The 14,520-nt window shown below is 43.8% G+C and overlaps 1 protein-coding gene across 1 annotated transcript in view; it reads right to left on the bottom strand.

Moving 5' to 3' along the window:
* Positions 1-6,435: 6,435 nt before the first annotated feature.
* LOC144153444 (membrane cofactor protein-like) overlaps positions 6,436-14,520 on the bottom strand; it is a 47,966-nt gene continuing 39,881 nt past the window's right edge. The window contains exons 5-7 of the mRNA XM_077685090.1: positions 12,916-13,116; positions 10,189-10,495; positions 6,436-6,484 (exon numbers count right to left, since the gene is read on the bottom strand). Of these exons, the coding sequence (XP_077541216.1) occupies positions 6,436-6,484; positions 10,189-10,495; positions 12,916-13,116 (557 nt within the window). The remainder of the gene's footprint in view (positions 6,485-10,188; positions 10,496-12,915; positions 13,117-14,520) is intronic.

Below are 14,520 nucleotides of genomic sequence, written 5' to 3'. Positions count from 1 at the left end.
CGCCGTAATCAGGTGCTCTACAGCGGCCGGAGACTGACGGCTGAGAGTTGAGTTTGCTAGTCATGAGAGATGGTAGCCAAATACTACACCAGGGTGGCTAGGTCGTCATCTGTTGAGGGAGTGCTGCTTATGTCTTTGAGAGCCTTCCTAGCAAGGTGCAGCCTTTCTAGTGTTGCCCCTTAGGTATCCGAGATGATGGTTTTTCTTGGACAGGTAGCTTGCAATCTCTGCATGGTGACATGCCAAACGATGGGCGTGGCACGGGTTATTTTGTTGGGAGATTTCAATCTGCCGACCATTAACTGGGAAACACTGCAGTTCCGCTGCGCATGATCGGAAATATATCTTGACATAATGTTGTCCTTTAACCTGAGTCAGATTGTGAAAGAACCGACACATGTGGAAGGAACAAAATCAATTATACTTGACCTGGTTTTTACAAGCAACCGCTTGCCACCACATGACTCATTGAAAACAGAAATATTGACCAGTATATCACAATGCAAACTAATTTTATGCACCACCCCCATTCAAAGAGGCAAAACTGATCCGATATAACAGACCACGTTTCTTGATTTTGCTTACGATGACGATACAACCATAATTGATTATCTTTCCTTTCAGTTATAGTCGTTTTTTGTGCTTCATATCAACCCTCCACAGACATATAAATACTGTGGCAACCATTCAAAAACATGTTACTGCATCCTGAAATCAATGTTGGGCAATTGCATTGGGACCATTTGCAAGCAAAAATGAATCGGATATATCAACGGGCTGTGTGGTTATTGAGGAATGTGCAAAAACACGCCTTTTTCCGGAAATCGTGCTTGCCTATTTTGTGTGGGTGTCATAAAAATGTTGTACAACCGTGTATAGATACCTAAATAAGTAACCTAGCCCCAGAAAAAAACTGTTTAATATCCCCCATGTCATGCGTTAAGAAAAATAATTTCGGAAAAACTCTTTCACGTCTTTTTAAATTCTCGGTGGTGTACTTTTGAAATTTGCAGCAATATTGAGCTCCAACACCGTAATCACAATGCGCTCATAAAATTTGAATCCCTTTGAAACAACAATTTTGTTATGCGTCGACACTACCTGTTAGGCCTTTACCGCTCGTCAGGCGGGTCATTTGTAAAAAATAATTTCGCCCTTTTAGCGGTGTCGCCCGGCGAAATTCTTAAAATTGGTCTTCTGCATTTGTATCAGTAACCTATTTTCGCAAAAATAAATTGGCTAAATTAATCAGTGAAAGATTTATTGGTGAATGTTCAGGAACACCCATTTCGTTTCGTAAAGCGGAATCACCTCGATAGTATTGGTTAGCGCTAAATCCTAAACTACTTTTTAGATAATATTAAAGGGCATACATATCAGCAAAAACCACTTCGATATATGAACGGAGGACCGAGATTATCACAAATTTACGACGACACAATTTTACCCTTTTCCTCGGTTACTGGTGCATTTTCCTAAAATCCCGCCTTTGTGAGCCCCTACACAATGACGCTATTGTATTCCGGAAATTTGAAGTCTCTAGACCTAACAGTTTTGGCTGAGCGTTGTTGATGAGTCAGTAAGTCAGTCAGTCGGGCACTTCTTTTTATAGGTATAGATTTTCAACAAATCACTCCTCACATGTGCAGTACCAAGACAATGGAAGAAGGCTAAAATAATCCCAACACTTACATCTGAAAACAATATTGATATCTCAAACTACAGACCCATTTCTCTAACATGCGCGGTATGCAAAATTTAGGAACATATAATTCTTAAATATTTGACTACGCACCTCGAACTGAAACGCTTTACGTGGCGTCTCAGCAGTTGTTTCGCAGATGGCTATCGACAGTATTAGGCTAGCATAACTGATACACGACTTCTCATCTTGTCATGATAACCCAAGACAAGTAGTCCTCATTTCATTACAGTTCTCAAAAGCTTTCGGTCGTGTCTCGCACAAAAAATTTATGAAAACTTCAGTCACCTATAGGAAATTGTTCGATCATTGGCTGGATCTAATATTACGTCTCTGATAGGGCACGGTACCTGGAGATAAACAATAAAGCGTCCTCAACAGCAGCAGTAACTTCCGGAGTGCCTCAAGGTAGCGTCCTAGCGCCTTTGATGTATCTTATATTTATTAGTGACTTGACCTTAACATGCCGTGAACGTAACGCTTTTCACGGATGATTACATACTATATAATAAAATCAACTCCCACGACGATCACATAAAGCTAAAAAATGCGCTGGAAGCCGTATAAAACTGTTGTTCAAATTGGAAAATGACAATTAATGCTAAAAAATACGCTTTTCTGATAATGACAATAACCCCAAAAAAAACACACGTCTGAATTTTCCTACACTATCAATAACATATAATTGACAGGAGTGTATGAAAATTAGTACCTCCGCCTTACAATAACCCCGGATCTTAGGTGGGACTCTCACATATCAATGGCAACTTCGGCCGCGTTACGGCGATTGATCTTTCTTAGACGACGCCTTGTGTAAGCCCTGCAGAAAAAAAAAACTAACTGCATATGAAACTTTCATTAGACCCGTGTGAGAGTACACCAGTATTGTTTAGTTTCATTTTACTGTAACTCAAATTAAAAAGTTACAAGGCATACAGAGGAAAGCAATTAGGTTAATTGACAATAAGTACCGGCTATCTGACTCGCCTACTGGACTTGTTAGAAAAGCGGGAATACTAACACTTCAAAACTGAGCCATACTTGCGCGATTAAGATTCATGTATTAGTTGATCCATGGCGTGAGAAGGATCAATAAATAAAAATACATTTCTACTACTCTAACACGAATGACGCGCCACACGCCATCCGAAATGCTTAACGTGTGTTGGCTACACAGATACTCGTTTAGATATTCATGCTTCCCATTAGCAACAAGAGAATGGAACAGGCTCAGTCTTCCATAACAAACTGCACTGAATAAATAATTTTACCGCAATAGTAAAAGAGCGTTTAAAAGAAAACAATGTTTAACCGATTCTCTTGTGAATTCCGTGAATTGTTCATGTTATGTACGTGTTTTTATGTCCGTGTAATATCAATCAAGGAATGTTGTTTTTATCTGCTTCTCACGGGTTGTTTCTGTCACGGGTTGTTTCGTCGACATAATGTGGGATTTGTGTTTTTCACGCTACGTCATAACAATTACGATAAGAATTATGTTATTCTTGCCCGTACTTATTTTTTTTCTTTCAAGCATGAAATCCCGCCCCAACAAACGATTATCCAGTGGCGAAAAGTACTCAGTCCTCAAACTGTATCCCCCTCATATATGAATATGTTAGGATGCATTGAAAGTGCAAATGATCGTTTTTTATTGCTCATTTTTTATGAAATACCCTTTCTGGTAAAATCCCCAATGAGATTGGCGGTAACTGTAAATAAATAAAACAAAAAACAAATCTCAGTACATCTCATTTCATAACACTCCATCCTAATTCACACAAATTCCTAGTTATCTTCTCTATTACACCTTAAAAACACTCTACCTGTCATTACTATCCATCACTAATGAATGATTACTCCACTAAAATTTATTTTTGTATACCACTGTGGAATAACACATCTTGTTAGCTTGAATTCCGCGTTTATAATTTAGCATTATTCTCTAATTAATCATAAATTAACGTTGCTACGCTAACACCTTTACATGGCCGACGTGCATTGGTCACCAACTTTTTCATCTCATCTGCCCATCTAACTTTCTGCCGCCCCTCCCATGCTCGCCTTCCCCAGCGATCCAATCTTTTACCCTTAATGACCAACGGTTCACCTGAGCATTTTGCGTCAGTCGTTTAAAGGCCGGGGTTCTTCGAGGTCAACCTTGAAGGACATATAAGGATTTCGCATTGATAACCTTCTTGCAAGTATTCGAAAATTTATGGTTCCTAACTATAGGTATTATAAGTCTTCCAGGGCTTCTATACTGCAATCCCTTAGCCGAATAAAAACAGCCGCAGGGCTGTCTTTTCTTAGAAAGCATTTCAACGTAGCGACATGCACGGGCAGCCTTATTGCAAACTTCAGCCACGCCAACATGATGTATCGCGTGGTTGGCGCGGAGCGCAGTAGCTGGTTATCCGTATATCGAAGGCTGACATGGTGCTTGTCTTGTATGAGGACATCTTCATCCGCCATATCCTATCCGCTGTCTTCTGAGTCAGCCCTAGAACCCTTCTCAAAGAACGTGAAATCGTCGCAAATCTCGAAGGCAGACCAAAACATGTTCCAGTCAATGGCTGCTTGACCTCTGTTTCATAAGTAGCCGGGAACTTTACTCGTCTTCTGTTAGACATCTGTGGCAGTAAACCGAGTTCATGTGAGGATAGCGCGGAATTGATGACTGCGAAGTTACGATACTCCAAAACACTCACTAGCTGCGTCACGTTATGTCATTCCTCTCACATTAAAGCTTGCACCCCACTGTGCCCCCCCCCCCGCCTCATTTAATGGTTCATTCCCACAATACTGTGCACATCGACGATAGTTCAATCCCGGCCGCGGTGGCCACTTTTCAGATACAGGCGAACAGCAAAAACACTCTTTGTCGAAATTTTGGTGAACGCTAAAGGCCAACTGCACTGAAAATTTCAACCTCTTAAGAAAGTCTTTTTCTCGTCTAGTCTGTCAAAAAAGACTGCTAGATACAAAATATGACACCTTAAACACGCGTATCCACGGCGCAAACAACCATAAAAAATCTGAGATTTTGAAACCGAAACTCGGAAGAGCGCGTCCATTACGGCCAAGCTGAACTGACGTTCCAGCCGGCTCAGCCGCGAGCGAGCGGCCGCACGCGGCCGGCTGGCCAGAGCATACCTGCGCGCCATAGAGTTTCTTTGTAAGTATACCAGAGAGGAAACTGCGCCTGGTAACACATGTTCGTTTGAAAGTTTATGGGAAGACTCCTCTTTTTGGCTTGAGCTTGGCATGACACTTCGATTCTTGAGCGGTTCTCGGGATTTGCTTTTGTCACTATGCATTAACACTTCCACGAGATACGAGAAGCCGAAATCCTTCCTGTTGTGTGGTAGCCGCGTTCGGTGAAACAGCAGGCAGTGCGTGATCGCACCTGACGTCGGTCATGCCGCAAACGAAGGACGTATGGCTGAGCGGGTAATATGCGGCCGCGAAATTTGTATCCGACGAAAAAATTAAACAAAAGTCGACGAAGACAAGGTACGACACATACGAGTGCCTGAAGCTGTCCTATCTTACCGTCGTTGTCCACGACTGTTAAACACCACGTTTTCTTTTTCTTGTTAAACTGTTGTGGACGGTCGGTGCACCGCTTCCCCACGAAGGTGACGCTTTCATAGGCCCGCTCAAAAGGCTTTCCAATCTCTTAAACAACTTAATATTTGAAATAATGGTAAAGTTAATAAAATAAGAGTCTGTAATCAGTTTCCTCCCCAAATATTAACATTAGGTTCTTCGATTTGGCTGCACTCGCTGCACTCATTCAGGTAGTGCAGCACTCGCCTCTTCAATTTTCGAGTGCGGCGCGCGGCGCCTCCACGTTCCTCTTTCGATTTACCGACGGTGCAGGGAGTGCAGGATGAGTTTACGGCTTTCCCTGCACCTCCCAGGGAGGAGGTGCAGAAGCAGACGACAGAAGTACAGCACCGGTTCTGCAGTGGCGGCGCCTCCGCTGAACTGGCTGAACTCATTCTGATCTCATGCAGAAAGTGCAGGCCAAATCGAAGAGACCTATTGTTTGTAACTACCACCTTGGCCTGCAAAATAGCAAGCACAAACGTTCCAGCAAAAATACGCTTTACTTCCTTTTTTTGTTAGTTTTAAAACAGCCTATTTTATTTTCCGCTTACGTAATTGCACACTATTTTTCGCGTTTTTGTGGAACTTTGTTTAAATTTGTGTTCACTAAAACGTTTCAATCCAAGTCAATGGTGAAGCTTAGACAGGCGCATGACTTAATGGCGGTCCATGACGACACAGACGGCCTTGATGTGAGCCGCATAGACGCTAGCGCCAGATTCTTCTCTAGTGTATATTGTAAGAAACTCTATGCTGCGCGTAACGCTCCACCCTCGTTGCAGCCCTACGAGAAACGTGATTTTCCTGGCCGCAGGAAAAAGCGCAGGGCCGGCAGCAATGTAACTTCAGCTTCACGGCTGTTTGCGCGACCCTCCGGCAGGTGCAGCGTCTCCTGCGGCGGAGCTATTTTCAACGTTTCAAACTAATTAACCACGCATCTCACGGGGCTACCTGTCATGTCCCAGTTGGTTTCGTAGTACGTACTGTACGTTGAACGTAAATTTGTCCGAGTTGAAATTTGAGTACAGTTGGCCTCTAAAAATCACCGGGGGTCGAAATTACCCCGGGGTAGCTTTCCGCTACGGCGGGCCTCATAGCCCTGGTGTAGCTCCGGCATTTTAAAAATCATAATCCTCCTGCTTGATGTCCATGGCTACTTTGACTATCCTGTGCCAACCGCAAAACATCTACGCCGTTATGGAACAAGGAGAATGGCAGGTGCGCTCGGGATAATGGCTGACGGGTGTGCGGGTATGATAGTTTAATCGTGTGTGAATGATGATGGAGATAGCGCTTACTCCACTGGGGGTACCACTGCTTTTAATTGGCTGCGCATTTTCAGGATCTTTTCGGCGCCGGTACGGCAAGCACAAGTTTAAACTGGGCTTAACCCATACTTCAGCGAAATATTTGTTGATGTTTCTGTCTTGTCTGATCTCGTATCGATATATTTTTGTATTGTATATTGGTGGGACACCGCAACTGATGCAAACTATTGTATGCTCTTGTAACGCTAGAAAATGCATGAAGTATAAACTAAAGGCTATCATTTCAAGCCGATTCATCTACTCAGTCGTGTTCTTGAAAAATAGAGAACGTTAAGGGGCCAAGCAGATAAAACCCAAGATTGGTTAATCAGAAAGATTGCCTCGTTAGAATAATACTGATTCCATTCTTAACATAAAATACGCTCAAATAAGCTACATAACTAGGAAAAAAAGGGAATGGTGATGCGATCCACTAGCTCATTTCCCGCAACAGAAACTATTATGCCATATGTGCCAGCTGTCCGATTGGTTGAGGCCGGCAAATGCAAACGCAAATTAGGCAGGTCTTGTAAGCTTGCCGAGGGAGCTATTTGCACTTAAATGTAACGCATATTCATTTATCGAAAGTTACGAAAAGACACGTAAACACAGAAGTACCGGTGCGCTCTGCTGTTGGTAATAGGCGTACTATACTTGCTTTAGCTGCGGAGCAGACCGCCGCTTGGAGTTGTCTTACACGACACTCCCGGATGGGGTAAACGACGTTGTATTACGTGGCCCTGTTATACGCGATGTTTTACGAAAAGATTACATTCTTCCATAACAAAAACAAGCCAGGTGCAGGTACAGTAAAATAAAGCAACGGCGGACAATAGTAGTGGACAATGCTGGCACCATCTGAGAGGTCTGATGGTAAGCAAAGCAGCAGAGCCAAATGCCGCATATGGAAGTTGTTTTGAATACCCGGCCTCATGACTTTATGGAACCCGTCAGGCATACACATTATTTTGAGGGAGAATCAAAGTTTTGAACTAGATTGAATAATTTCTCAATGAATACGGCATGGTTTGCGGCCGGACACGCGCTGGAGGCACTATAAAACACGAAATCTTTCGAATAAAACAAAAATGTATTTTGTCTGCATGGCCCCTTTAAAATCTTAAAGAATACAGTTTTTTCGTCCACTGAAAAGTACACTGAAAGCGTTCAAATCACAAGTTCCCTGCTTGTGATTTGTGTGACAAAAGAAAGACTTTTGAGAATGACTCTAAGAACTCTAAACTTTTTTCACAAAATGTGTAGACAAAAAACTAATTGAATTTAATATATAATTTTCCTAAGTAGTCTTAGTATGTGGGTCTTCATTTTAATTTTGTGGTTTCTGTGATTAGTTATACGCCTCGAGCTTCGCGATCACTCCGCCGCCTGCCACCGCTTCTCCGTGGCGTTGACGGGATTTGCGCTGCGTGGCTGATAGGGGCTTGTGCAGTGTTTTGGTTCTGTTTCGCTTCTTTTCGTCTTTCCGCGCACTAAAAAAAACTTGTTATGGTGACGTCTATAGGCAAAGAGTACGTTTAGGTCACTTCAAAAGCAGCTGCGTCTTCGTAGAGTACGCGATCGCCTGCAAGAGCTACCCGGGAGGCGGTTCTGCGCGCTTCGTCGCCGCTCTTCCGGGAGTCGCCTAGGGTAGCAACATATCACCCATGTCACCTCCAAAACATCAAGCGCAAATTAATTCTACTGTCGCCTCGTTTAGACCTGATACTGGCACGATGCCAGGTTGGCTTCATTTTGCAGCGTGGACAACGAACGCGGCTTCGTTTCGAATATGTACGTCGCAGAAAAATGTGTTCCGGGGATGTGATTACCCGATCCCGAACAATAACCAATGCTTGTTATAAGAACATAAACCATGCGAAAATGTTAAGTAAATTCCAAGCCTGTGCGTCGTTAAATATGTACCCACACACGCCATATAGCAAGAACCAAGGCAACTTAATGAAACACCGGGGGAAAAAATGCTGTGCAATAATAGCTCTAACAGAAATGAAAAAAAAACAGTGCAGCTTCCGACATGCTAAAGACGTTCGTCGAAACAGCCAGGTAGGGTTCACTGACCAACTATACGCGAAATGCACTGCTTTTTCGCGAGACATCGGGGGGGGGGGAGAGGGGGACGCTGTGTAGAAATGCGGAGCGGAATCAAGCAATGAACGGTTTAGTAATCCCACACACAAATCTCGCGCTCACTTTCCTTTTGTTTTTCTACTTCAACGAAGAGCTGGTCGTACGGCGGACGCATTTATGGAAGTATACAGGGAAGGCTGTTCAACAATTAAGCGATGAAAGGTGTCGTTGGAAGAGTGTGGTATGTGATAAGGCCCTCTGATTTCAGTTTCTGCTTTATTCTGCAGGCTCCCTGTGCCATATGACGATATGTCGAAGAAGCAGTTAGTCGCGGACGTGGTTTATATTCTAAGCCCGTCCCCGCGCTGCGCGCAGAGGATATATGTAGCAGATGAATGTTTGCGGGCGCTCACCGCACGACAAGACGACTCTGCCGTGTGCTGATCACCGAGTAGAATTATGCATTGTACATCGTACTTTTGTTGAATATTCCCGAAATTAACACAGACTGGCTTGTAAATGGTGGTGATCATTATCTGAGATATAATATTGGCAAACGTAACTGGCGTGCTGTCAGGTATGAGTGCTCCGCTGATTATGTAAGCGCACAAAACCTATTTCAATCGTAGTGTATAACCGCAGCATGAACATCTGAGGAACCGGTGATTACGGAGACACGGCTAGTAAATTCAGGTCAGTGTAACTAAAATGGGCTCCATCATACGCCGGTTCCGCGACGCTGGCCTGTGGCACACCCCTGGCGCTTATACAGACAGAATATGCCACACTAAGGTCGCGTCAGAAACATTTTCACTCTAGTAAATGCACCCCATTTGCGAACAGAGTGACTGCTCCACATAAACATTGATTTCAAACGCCAGAAAACGGTAAATCTCAGTCGTGAACGTGCCGCAAAAGCAGCAGCGGCGCTGGTTAGCGGGGCGCGGACTCCCGCGGCTGCTTTCGAAACGGGCCCCCGCTAGGGGGATTTCAGTGGCGCCCGTAGAGGCCGCGCTCGAGGCGTATAGGCATGTTCTTTTACTCCCACGTGTGTATGTTGCAAGGAATAGAAAGTCGTAATAATTCACGGTGCACTGCGGAACCTGTCAAAAATATTACAGAAAAAAATTGCCTAATATACGTGCACTGTGCGCAGTTACTTTTATCGTATCTACAAGTTTTACATCATATAAGAAACAATCAGCCGATTCCGAAATCTAAGTCCAAACATCCAAGGTGCAAGGTTTATATGTGCGCGTACATTCATCTTATGTTTTTTTGTTTAAAATTAATCAGAAAATTAACGTTGGTACGAATCCATGCCGTTCTGACGTGCTTTACTTATAACAGGCCATCTCGCTCTTGGTATAGGACGGCGTGCTCCAAACAAAACAATATTATGTCCATGTTTTATAAAAAAAAGTTAAATAGAAAATATGGAACGTTAACATTGGCATAAACAAAAGCTCAAAAGACGACAAAGCCTTAAACCACAGGACGGGCAGGCAGAGTACACAGAATAGACTACATCGGCTGTACAATGTGCATCGGAAGAGAAACAGAAAAATCCTGATTTTCAGGCAATCAAGCTCACCCACGCAGGTTGGCACCATTTTGTCCCACTTTCCGTGGTCCTGGCAAAAAAGTTGGTCGCTGCCATCTACTCGGAATCCCGGATCGCACTCCACGAAAGCGCTGTCTCCACGAGCAAAGAACTCCCCGCCCGAGCGTACCCCCGTCAGCCTGCCATGCGTCACTTCGAAGTCTTCACACGCTCCCTCTGCTGCAAGAAAATTTCCACGGAGACCAAAATCTCCGGTTTGTGCGGCACAAAATTGCCACAAACACCTGGGTAACTGCAATGGCAACTCCAGCTTTAGGCATTTAGTGTCACGCATCCGTTTTTGTAATAGAGTTATAGAAAACTACATAACATAATTCTTTACGTAGAAGTTGAACTGCAGCGGGAAATAGTTTCAGGCAGTATGTAGTCAAAATATACATCACCCATGGTGTTACTTCTGCTTTATATAACTACTGGGCCTTGACCTTCCAGCGGCGCCATATTTGTTCCAAAAGTACCATAAAGGGGTCGCTTTGGATGAACGTTTTATGACCAAAATATCCGACTGTTAACTTCGGTACATGCGTTTTGTCCTCAATAGAACTGTAATGACATGTAAACGGGGAAGGAAAAGCCGGGCTGCCGTTTACTTTCCGTAGTTTAGGGGAGAATACGAGGGCTCCATTCGGGTGGAGGCAACATAAAGAACAAATTCAAAATTTTTATCTGTCATTGATGAACTAGTAATTGAAACTTTTGGTTCTGCGGAAACTCCTCATAGTTTACATGTTACATAATGATACAATTAGTATGTCTAACGGTAGTTTCTTGACAGAAAAAACGTATCAATGTGTGAGCATCTCTCACGCATTACCTATTTCAGAGAAAAAAGTGGCGTCACCGAATTCCCACAGTCGGAACTTTACAAAGCTCCCCAGGGTGCAAATAGCTGTTACCGAAGTCCCCACAGGTTGCGTGAAGCGAGAAAGCTCCAATCAAAACTCTCATTGGAAACAAATGCCTGCATATGACAGCCTGATACACCCATTGGCTCCAAAGAGTCGTGCAACCCTGTACTGGGGCCTCATTGAGTACATGACGGCCCGACGTTGGCCCTAAAGCTAAGCTTTCCGGTTTAACGCAGTAGACCGGTACTCGCAGTTTAAATTAGATCAAGTTGGAAGTTGCTTGCCTTGTGGTTCAGTTAAACGATAAAACCGCATAAATGCAAAGCTGACTATAGTACTAGCAATTTATCCACAATGGAGCACCGGCGGGCAACGATTACAGCAGTCAAAAAACTCTCACGGCCGATCCACCGATGGCAATTTCGCTGCGACGTCGACGTACCCTCCCACAGTTACCACACATCCACAAAACGGGACTGGCCAGTGAAACCAATGCCAACTGCCGTAACAAACTCAACACCACTTCACTAATTACATTTAGTTGTGACGTCAACAGCTTTCTGACATCAGGCGTAAAGCTTACGTGGCCCCTACCATTTTGTCAAACATGCGCAAAAAAAGCGGGAATTGCAAGAACAACGACAATCAGCTCATGCTAGCAAAAAGAGGGACATTGCAGAGGCGTTTTGGACATGAGACCATGGCAAAGTTCAACCTCGTTTCAGTTGCTATTGCAGTTTTTATTTAGAGAACCGGGCTCTTTCTCCCCACAAAGATCACTGTCTTGGAAGCAGCTGCCCCTCACCCGCACATCTAAACCATCTTCACCGAACCCAAAAAGCAAAGTATTTTTAAAGGCCTTTCACACATCAAGGCCCACTACTTTATCACTGGGGTGCGCAGTGCCCAAAGAAAACTACTTACATCGTTTCAGCCGGAGCCCCATGGAGCAATCTCGAACTTTCCCCCAAAACCGGTGCCAGTACGAAGCGTGTTACTCTACATTGAAAGTCTCAGAAAGCTGTACTGGTCTCCATTTACTGGATCGGTTGATACCTACACTCACGCCTAACGGTACAACTTTTTGTGTTTAGTGGGTTGGTAATCAGGCTACCCGTGCTGCAGCACACGAGAGCATAAAGCCCGCCCCTGCACGGGTTTTACGGAACATAACATTCCCACGCTACCCCCCACCCTGTGTGTCATCCGATACAAGAAAGCTAAAAAGCGACGTTACCAAAACGTCACCCCTTCAGGATTTCTCGCAGTCCTAAAATCCACTCCCACGTTATGGGAAAATCACTGTGAATAAGTACATCGTCAACGATGTCTACTCTCCTAAACCTTTGCGAAAGTGGTTATCCCGCATTATCTATTATCTGACGTGTACCATTTTGACTAAAGTTTCTCCCCAAAAAAGTTAATTAAAAATTAACCCAAAATTGAAAATTCACCGCAGCCTACGCGCAAACACCTGCCCCACTTCTGCCAGTTGAACAAAAACATCCTACATTCTATAAGACTTCAGTCTTTGAACATTGGTCGCGCACTAGCTATGTAATTGAGAGGTCGGAAATGACCCAATCCTTGAATGAATCTCCCCGTCGCATGTGCAGATCAAAAAGTAAACAACTCCTGGCAGAATACCCTCTTTCTGCCACATTTTTTCACTCGTTCTTCCAGCCTGGAGTAAAGCTGCTTCAACCACTTTATCTATCAATGACTGCTTACGCTTGCATTTGGGCCTGGCGTGGTTCCAGGTTGCATTGGCGCCGCAGTGGATGATCTGCTCGCCAACAATCTCGTATCCATCGTCGCACTCGTGGTACACGGCCAAGCCGGGCGGGCAGCACTCTTTGCTGTACAGCTTCTTGTCCAAGATCATCATCCTCCACCCGTTGGGAATGCGGCCGGGATCCTTGCAAAAGGTGTCTGCGGATTCAAGGTAAATTCACCGCAAGCGCTTATCAAAACCGTTAGGGTAAGGATTTACTCTGCCCAAACGTACACCAAGCAAATGAATATTCGTTCCGCATTCCAACATAAATAAGCGTTCTGGCAGCAAACGCCAATCAAATCTACACCACTCCAGAGAATAGTCTACTAATGCATAGCATTCCCCCACCGCCTGTCTGCATTGTGAGTTCTGTGGAACCAGATTTAGCTCATAGTAGCCAAATATGGAGTGCCGTTTAATTATTTATAGAAATTTATGGTTTTTAGTTTTCCTTTGTTTCTTTCTCTAATGATGAAAATTTGTGCCAATGCTAGATATTAGTGCTTTATGTTGCTATTTATGTATTTTTCCTAGTGCTGGGCGTAGTGCATGGTTCGCGCAATTGGCTATCTTTTTATTCGTGTATCCAACGTTTTTTGCGGGCTTTCTTTACCCGTAGTGTTTTGAAGGATATCTGCAGGACGCATTTTATGATTCCGACAGGTCGTTGTAAGCATAATTTCTATTTTCTGTATTTTCTGGTTTTTAAGCAGCCAGTTCAATGAAGTATCTCTATTTACCGTATTAAAATGGATGAATGTGTTACTTCCGCCAATTGTTCAATTTTTGCGGAATTTCACGGCCGCTACATGGTATACTCACATTTTATTTTTTTTATCGTATTTTCAACGTTCTTTTCGGTGTGTGTTAGTTCAGTGTTTGCTTTTTTTTGTAGGGAACATATTAGATGCATATTTATGATTTCGTCAGTCCACTTCTGTAGTTTATTGCTTCTAGTTTTTTGTTTTGTTTTTTTTTGCAATTTTTCTCGACGAACTATCTTGATGTACGTTATTATAATATTTCCATGTGTAACATCCGCAATGTATGAGTTTTGCGTGAATTCAGGCTGTTACCCTGCCTCACCTGAAGGGGTACTCGTGAAAGCACGCTGCAGATTCATAGAGGTATATATTTAACAACAAACACTTGTGCACTGGCCGTGCAATGATGCCACACAAAGCCGCACGTGAATGTGCTTAAAGGGACACTGAAGTGAATTTGTCAAGCTCCCGTTTTTGCTTGCACTGTGTAGACTGGCTCAAATTAGCACACTTTTCATCGTTTATCCGGTTGACAAATCGGTAATTATTTTACAAAGCGCGAAAGAAGAAAAACTACCATGCGTGGTTTGCGGCGGCCGCACAAACTAAGCTGTGACGTTGGGAGGAGGGGGCGCCGTGATTGGACGATGCCCAAGGTTAGCAATCAAACAAGTTTCGGTTTCGGTTTCGGTCTGTAAAACAACATGTTTGACATTCGATGGCGTCGTTGGATGGGCATTCTCAATATCCCAGTTATCGTAGTACCGCGCTTCTGCCATGTTGTCGGCTGTAAAA

The sequence above is a fragment of the Haemaphysalis longicornis genome, unplaced genomic scaffold (assembly GCF_048455015.1).
Source record: "Haemaphysalis longicornis isolate Haplotype H1 unplaced genomic scaffold, Haemaphysalis longicornis Haplotype H1 scaffold_9, whole genome shotgun sequence".
Classification (NCBI taxonomy): domain Eukaryota; kingdom Metazoa; phylum Arthropoda; class Arachnida; order Ixodida; family Ixodidae; genus Haemaphysalis; species Haemaphysalis longicornis.
Note: the sequence above shows the minus strand (reverse complement) of the source record. Positions and strands in the feature narration are given on the sequence as shown.